General features: G+C 30.5%; 1 protein-coding gene across 1 annotated transcript in view; it reads left to right on the top strand.

Annotated features, from left to right (window-relative positions):
* Nucleotides 1-4,343: 4,343 nt before the first annotated feature.
* LOC103574584 (tyrosine-protein kinase Drl) overlaps nt 4,344-9,189 on the top strand; it is a 54,558-nt gene continuing 49,712 nt past the window's right edge. The window contains exon 1 of the mRNA XM_008554059.1: nt 4,344-4,479. Within this exon, the coding sequence (XP_008552281.1) occupies nt 4,344-4,479 (136 nt within the window). The remainder of the gene's footprint in view (nt 4,480-9,189) is intronic.

The raw sequence follows: 9,189 nt of genomic DNA, 5'->3' as shown, positions 1-9,189 counted from the left end.
TCCTTATTCCTTTTCTTGCCTCTGTCGACGAACAAAAGTTTTCCGAGACGTAGATATAGATGTAGGGATAGAAATAGAGGTAGACATAGACACAGACATGGAAGTAGTTGTTCTTCTCTTCGAATCAATGACTATCGACTAATGAGAAAAGTTTAAATAATTAATGTAACACGAACGAAGGGCTGACTGTCCGACGCGCCAACTGATCGATATGTATGTCGTGAGTGTCCTTTGTATTTTTGACCTCAAGAAGTCGATAGCCTCGTGGTTCTATAGACTGTAGTCTAAAAATAAAAAAAATAAAAAAAAAAATAGAAATGAAAGTAGATATCAATATCTACATATGTTACTGTTTTATGTTTTATATTTTATTTTTTTCATATGTTTTTTTTTCATTCTATTTTGAAACCTAATAGTCTTCAATATTTGTTTTTTGAAAATTTTGCCTGAATAATGACATAAATTTTAAACTTTAAAGAGCAACAATGGTCTCACAGACTGTTAATCAAACTCAGTCACCAGAACTTTTTTTAATTTCACGAAATCGACTTAAACTTTTTAGTAGCTTATATTTCTAACTATTCAATTTTGAACAAATAATCAGTATTTTCTATTTTCATTCAATTGATAATAAATTTTTTCAAATTCGTAGCGGTCTGACAGACTTCCGTATACATAAATTTCAGTAGTTACCGTATACATAAATTTTTTTCTACATTTTAATGAGAAGTGCGTCATAATCTCACTCACTTAATAATGGAGCCGACAACATTACAATATCCGGACTGATTCAAGCGTTTTTTTTAACAACAATTATTAGTAATTCCGAGTTGTAGTAACTAAATTATGGTTTTTACTATACACGGAAAAAAGTGATGCTCAAAATTTTAATAGTTTGTAGTTTATTTTCGACTTAGAATTAGTATATTCGATACTAATATCAAACTAGGATCATTATATATATATTACAAAATGGCTATTATTTATATTAAAATTTGATACACATGGAAGAAAAAAATTTGTAATTTCGTATATTAAAATTAATATGAAAAAGAACCGATAAATTGGCATCTACAGTTATTACTATTCAAATAATCATAGAAAAATTAAAAAAATGAGGAACCGAAAAATTAGTAAACGTACATATTAATATATGAAGATCTAGTATATGAATTTTTCATTTTATTATTTACCACTTATTCGATTTATGTATATTGTAAATTAATTTATAATGATGAATAAATGATATTTTAAGCTAATAATTGATCAGTGATATAAAATTTATAAAATAAAAGTTAGTAACTTTTGCAATTTTTGGCTGGAAAAATCAGTATCTAAGATACCAATTGTTAATTTTACCAATCATTACTTTTAATAGATTATGCCATAAATTAATTAACTTTCACTAATAAGTCACGTATTATACCAAAAAATAACAATATTTACTTATTTTTTATAATAATTGACAGTAGTTTTTAGTAATCTACAACAATTAGTAAACTACTTTGCATTAAGCACATACTAGTACTAATTATTGATAAGATTCCACTTTTTACTATTATTTATTAATTTTTAATATTCTGTTTTTTCCGTGCAGAGAGTAATGTCTTAATTAGAAAAAATACGTTCAGCAGTACAACAACAGTATAATAGCAGTATTAACTCAAAAATTAAGGAGTTAAGTTGAACAGTGGTCTGTCAGAGCGGTATTTACCTGTGTGCAAAATTTTGACGATAGCCTTTAAAGGTTAATAATAATTTTGATCTCCTAACGCGTGTGTGATTGTCCAACACCCTTGATCTTTACTATCTATATGTTGTTTTATAAAATTATTCATGACTTTGAATTAGCATACATATTTTAAATATCGATTATATCGATATATATATAAAATAAATACCAAATATTTACAATTAAAATTAATATATTCATTGAATTCAGATTAATAAATTCTATGGAATATTTAAAATTACAGAATATTTTCACTATTATTTGAAATACTTATGAAACATTTTCACAAGGTAACTAATGAATAAATTTAGTTACTTATTATTATTTTTTTTTTTGTTCGCGAATGGAGACAAATGCTGTCTCATACATAGTCGATGAAATAGAATCGAATAACAGGAGAAAGGGAAGCAAAAGCAGCAGCAAAAAACTTAAGAGTCAAAAAGTTTAAGAAATAACATCTTAAACTTTACTAAATTTATCGAGTACTTCGTTAAGTTCATTGAAACAATAAATTTATGTAAATTCTCGTTTTCGTGAGCTCGTGACTACTTTATACACTCAGAGCACTCCAGTGGCTCAAGTTTAAACCTGCACCCAGTAAAAGTTAAACTTTTAGCACAGAGTCTATTTAACAAAATTCATTTATGATAAAATTAACGTGTCTAATTGGCGAATTTAAGGAAACTTGTTTAGTTTGTAATTTTTTTTTATTTTATTATAAAACTTTTTTATGTTATAAAACGTCTTGCAGTCATCGTTTGCCAATAAAACTAAAAATTTTATTACCCATATCAATTTACCAGTCACTGGGATACTAATTTGTCGACTGGTAATGAGAAAAACGAGCGGTAATTATTCCCCGATCACAGTCAAGTATAGACGACACTTGGTGATATTTCATTGAATTTGATTAAGTTAATTGTTATCCAAATGAATCCTAATTAAACTCTCGTTCGTCTCTTTCCCATCTTCCTACATATATATTTATATTTCAAACTATTTCCAATTGCTCAGAGAAAATAATTCTACCAGTAATTTAAACTAAATCGAATCTACAGAGACCTTTTCAGCCAAATACAGCGACAGACTATCAGACAAAACACATCCAACTGTCCACAACATCACGAGTAGAGTAGAGGGTGTTAAATGAGAAAGAGGATATCGCTGAGGGTTATACCACTAGAGTATACACATTCAATACCCCATGCTATCCCAAATATATATATATATATATTTACTGTTATATTATATATAGAAATTAAAGAGATAAGAGAGAGAGAGAAAGTAGATCGGTACGGATTGTCACCATGGGATCGCGCGCGTCTATTTTAATTAAATTCTGGCATTCGTAAACCCCGTTGTGCTTACTCGGGCGCGCGAGTTACTTCCGCAAGATTGAAAATCCATGATCGTCCGATAAATTAATGCGACAGCCACTGTATTTTTATTTTATATGTATACTATTTATGCATATATATAAACCGCGACTATTTTATTTTTATTATTTATATTCGAGCTCACGTATCTCTGGCATACTCTTATGGATATTTATCTATAGTTTGTCTCTTTGTGTCTCTGTTCCAGTCATTAATCGTGATGCTTTTTGATTGCGCCTCTTGTTGCCAGCTGGTTCACACCCAACCGCAACCTTTTAGCCGCGCGCCACGTGGACGTTCGAATGTATTAAAAAAAATGAATAAAGCGAAAATAAAAAATATATACGACTGTGTTTTTCATACTGACGACCGTATTTTTGGTTAAATTCACTTCCGATGGCTGGCTATAAAATTCCCACATTCATTATTATTATTATCAGTATTTACTGTCATTATTTGTTGTTTTATATTTAAATTTTCATTTAAATTTTGAATATTCACTTTCTATTGTTGAATAGATTGATAACAGGTGAGATTTAATTACTAAAAGTAAGTTTTTACATGAAACAAATGTTGACAGAAGTTTAATAAATTACCCGGTTGAATTGATAAGGTATACAATGCAGACATGACAAACCTAGAGAGACTTATGTGGGACTAGGGTTATCCAGTAGCAGGTATATAGTAGAGTGTAGGTAGGAGTCGGAGTTGTGGTTGAGGTAGTAGGGAAGTCACGTACGCACGATTTCCGGAAATTCGTCATTTATCCGTTCATCCCCCGACCAAACTGCCCCTGGGAGCGGACTCCAGTCCGCGGGACGGTGAGTGAGACCGAAAAAGAGGGTAGTTTTATATACATATATACATTACGACGCCTGCGCTAGAAGTGATACCGTCGAAAACTCTACACGCTGGGCGACGTTTCAGTTGTGTCTCGACACCGACGTCGACGACCTGTACGCAATCTCCCAGCATCCCTTTACACTTTTGTACACACGTTACTTCACCACGTGACACGTTTGAATTTTTTTTTATTAGTAACCATCACTTTTGGACACTGTTTTGAAAAATACATGTAAATATATACGTCTATTTTTTTTTTATAATGCTTTGATGTTACAACGTGAAGATGACACGTAATTTCGGCTGGTTGATTATTCATAGTTTTAAATGCGGACGCGTAAGTGTAGACAATTAAAAAGTGAAAGAGGTGAGATCCTTTATTGGATCGGGCAATGAAGGATGTGACAATGCAGTGGAGTCCCGTTAAAATTTTTCGGCTTGGAATTTTTTTTCTTCTTGTTATTGTTGGGTGCAGTGATGGCTATCTTAACATATTTATCAGCCAATCACAAGTTATGAAATTACTAGGTAAGTTTTTGATATCATTATTATTTTTCAAAATTTTTTATTTTGAATAAATACCGAAATTTTTTGTTTTCATGCTTTATCTCAATGCATACAAAATAAATATTAAGATTTGTTCAAAAAATTTGAATAATGTCATTTAATTAAATAAATAATACGTTTTATGATTGATTAATATATATGTTTAATTATATAAAACATGTAGGAATCTATACAAGTATTGATACAAAGAGTCGAAGGTAATTGAATAAAATTTAATTAAATAATAATACAACTGGATTTATCACCTCTAAATATAATTCATGGCATTCAATAATTAAACGTAACAAGTGATGCAATTTTGTAAACGTTGTTTTAATAATAATAATAATGACGAATTATATGACAATATCAATTTATCGGATTATTTACAATGGTATTAATATTAATGTGGAATTAATTATGATTATAATCCATGATGATTTTTATTGATGAATTATAAATATCGATTGTAGATTTGTACGTCGAATTGTGCAAACCGTGAATACAAAATTAAATCCGGGATTCTTGTTTGTTCATCTCTTCGTTTGTTTTATTAATTTATCGTTGAGGCAAAAGGCTAGTCCGAGTTCGTCATGTAGACAAAATTTTATTTTCTTTAGTTTTTATGCCAAGTAAAAAAAAATTTGAAATGGTTTTTGTCTTTTTTAACATTCATTATATTTTTTTATTTTTAATTTTACGCTTCAACACAGACTGATGAAATGTCAATGGCAATTGACGTGAAAATAAAATATCATTTTTTTAAAAAAGATAAAAATTCATAAATTGACCAAAGGTTATTTTTTCATAACTTTTATTCGTATCGCACGAAGTTAAAATGATTATAATACAATAACAATTTTTTTTTTTCGATTGAACTGTAAAATTTACAACAGAATGACAAGTGGACGTAGGTAAAATGGTATTGGAAGGATGGGAGAGAAACAATTTTACGTTCCATTTGAAATAACGTTTCGGGTATCCGTCTCTACGCGCGAAAACTTTATTTTCAATAAATATCACCACCATCGTTACCACAACTGCCAAATGTATGTGTCACGGGTCTACTTCCGCCGCAATGCGAAAAAATTTTTTTTCGTCAATTTTATCATCGCCATTTCTCATTTTCATTTTTGCATTTGATTGTTTTTTCATCCATTTAATTTTCAAAAATAAAATAATTCTCACTTATCAAAAATAGACTTGAATTCGTGTTTAATTGCAAATTATTCAATTACACAAAGAAATACTCAATTATTATTATTGTTATTTTTTTTTAAGTATAAAAAAAGTTTGAGTGCATAAACAATAATTAAGTAGATTTTAAAAATATGAGTGGACGAAAAATATTTTAATATCAAGAGCGACTAAAAAAAATTTTTACTTTATATATAAAAATAAGTTGCAACAATACGTAACAGCTATTGAAGTTTTCATGAATATATGAAAATACATTAAAAAGTTTATAAAATTATCGAAAAAAAAAAAAAAAAAAAAATTAATAACATTGTTGAGATAGAAGTACTTTGCTGTCGGAAGTGGTAGCGACTGCAACAGAGTGTATATAAGTAGAGCGCGTGATATGAGCAAAACAGCCAACAGTTACTCGACTATATAATATAATAATAATAAAATATATACATGCAGATGTAAGTGTTGATGTACACATACATGTACATATAATACAGTGTATAAAGTAGTATATGTATATTTTACTTTACGAGGTAATAATTCATAGTTAAATGTATGTAGGTACACACAGGGCGGGGACTTTAAGCGACGAGAGCTATTCATTAAATGAAAACAAAATATCGTTATTGAAATAGCACGTGCCGACACACCCTAAATTAAACTCGTCATCTTTTTATTATTACTCGTTTTTTTTTTATCCTGAGCTTTAGCCGCAAATGTAAAAGCAGATACTGCGAATTGAATCCATCAGAGTAATGAAATATTTTAGTGAGGAAAAAAATTTAAACTTTCATAAAACGTTGTTTTTTTATTATTAACTATGTAGAGATGTAATGTGAGCTTTTGCAAAGAAATTGGGTTCGCGGTGACGTGGATGTGGAGAAAAAGGTTTAGGGGTTTCATCGAAGCTATCAAAGAGTAGAAAGCAGTTCAATTTCCGGATTGAGTTGAGCTAACAGGTTACAAGTTAAAGAGCGGGGAAATGAATTTCGAAACAAAAGTTTTCCACGACTCATGTTTCGTGTCTCTTGCAAGCGCGAGTAACTCAGATCTCTGGAGATGAGCAGAATTGAAAACTGAACAATAAAGTTATATGGAGTTTCAATTATAATGTTTTTGTTTGTTTGCTTTTTTTCTGATACTAACTTTGAGTGGTTGATTAATTACATAGAAGCCAATGGATTGGACGTAGATAGAAATTATAGTGGAAAGCCTTTTTGATGCGGTTATCATGATAGATTTTAATATTTTTAAGTAACTGACTACTTAGTAATTTGGCAGGTATATGCCTTCAGAGTAATTTAAAGAAAGTCATTCATCCAAAGAAGGTCTCGTTACTAAACTCTGGGTCAAAATCTCAAAGACTGAGCCGAGTTTTAGAGAGTATATATAGAGTGGAGTCTCTCTTGGAAGTCACTTAACTTAGATTGCACTGGTGAAATGACTTTACTTCCATGGAAAGTTCTTTCTCCATGAATCGTGAGCCACGCCGGCATAGAATGGATCTGCCATATATACGTTCTCGTAATTCACAGACGAATAATAATAACAATAATAAAAAAGTATAAAATGAGGCATCTTTAATGTACCGCCGCAATGTAAATAATATTAGTTATAGTGTATATATATAGGATTTAAAATGGTTCTTGGGTAAAAATTGCTTCTTTTCAACGTATTAACTGGAACTATTCAAAGTAAAATTGCGGCCAAGTGTCCCTCGAGTTTTTTTCTCAACTTTTAAACTTTTCAACTCTTTTATTCTCATAATAATATTATTAAAATTTTTATTTCATTATCATTTCGATGAAATTTACTTTTAATATTGTATTTAATAATTACCAGCGTTAACTCAGATATTAATTAACTTTATCAAAAAAAACGTTTATAGTTATTATTACTGTTATATGATGGCATGTTTGAAATTCAGTAATTGCATTTAGTGGTTAACTCGATGAATGATGTGGTAATTCTGATTCTAAAACCAATTAGTAACACCACAATTATTTAGAGTACTTTGAGTTATCATGTAGATATTCGGATTACAAATTATTATTACAGAGGTAATAAATCAAATTAATATTAATTAAAATTAAATTAAATTATAAGCTATTGGGCTCTGGGATAGCAGGTCGTATTTATAAAATTGAAACTAAAAATTCCTAATCAAAAATTTAAAAAAATCGAGTGCAATATTTGCATTAGAACACGTGATTTCATTTTTAAAAAATGACCTGTCTCTCAGGTTTTAAATTTTTCTCTTGTGTGTAGTGAGAAAAAAAATCTATTTGACGGTGAGTGTTGGGCGACAGCACTTGGTGAAAGTTGAATTGATTTTTCATTTGCTTTGGGAGCAAATCATGAAACGTTGGACTCCCGTCACTATTTGCTCTGTCTGGATGGACACAGTACCGGGGTTCAAGTGCGACGCTCTTTCGATGTGACTGGAGACCGACTAGACTAGACGATGGAACTTGTGCCATCAGTACTATTATACACACAAAGAGGCGGTAACAAGTAAAAGAGAACCGTCGACATCAGAGTTAAAAGCCAAATCAAAGCTAAAATTACAGTCCTCCTACTGAGACATTCTCTTGCTGAATTTATACGTTGCCAAAAGACATTGTTTTGAGTGTCCACAGTTAATTAATAAGGAAAAAGCATTAGAAAAACCAAATAATTGACACCTTTAACTCATGTAGTCTTTTTTCAAGTCAATTTACTTCTTAACTAAAAAATAAATTGACTAGCGGTGCTACTTAAAGGTTTGCATTCAGAGTAAATTAACTTCGATTGGAGTATGAGGGTTTGAGTATAAATCCAGACCATTATCAGATATCTGGTATTTTTATTGTATTTGAAATTCAATTCGATGTTTGATACTTCAAAAATAAAACTACTTGTCTTTTTTAACGCCGCTTAACACCGGAAAAAAATTTTAACACTGATAACCTTAACACCGGGATAGCGTGGACTTACACCAGTTTTTTTTACGGTATATGTAAAATTTTTTATCACCGTTAATAAATAAGGTTTTAGATTTACGATTGAAATGACGTTGAAATAGTGGTCGTAAATTAATGATCCGTAGTTGTGTCCTCGTGTCAATCCCATGACGGATGTCCCGATCAATTTATTACCGGTGGATTATGTTGAAATATAGGAGTCATGAGACATAACTCGATAGGAAAGCAGACATTTGTTGTGAGTATTGAATATATAATATATGTTCAGGTGCTTGTATATCTATTTGTACATGTGTATATATATGTATTGATATTTGTAGTTATGTAAAGAGGTAGTCGGTGGATGAGCAGGATAACCGACAGCAGTGGGCTCTGGACAAATGTCCAGGAGGCTATAAACCACGCCGGTTTACGTTATCACCCGAGCGGATCTCCCTAGTCGACGAACTACTGCAATTTGGCTAACTCACCACCTCCGACGTGTGTTTGTCGGTTAAATTTATCGTCTCCCGTTACACTTTTCCATAAAAAATTTTAA

This window comes from Microplitis demolitor, chromosome 3 (genome assembly GCF_026212275.2).
Source record: "Microplitis demolitor isolate Queensland-Clemson2020A chromosome 3, iyMicDemo2.1a, whole genome shotgun sequence".
Lineage (NCBI taxonomy): Eukaryota > Metazoa > Arthropoda > Insecta > Hymenoptera > Braconidae > Microplitis > Microplitis demolitor.
This window is presented reverse-complemented; position numbering and strand designations above follow the sequence as displayed.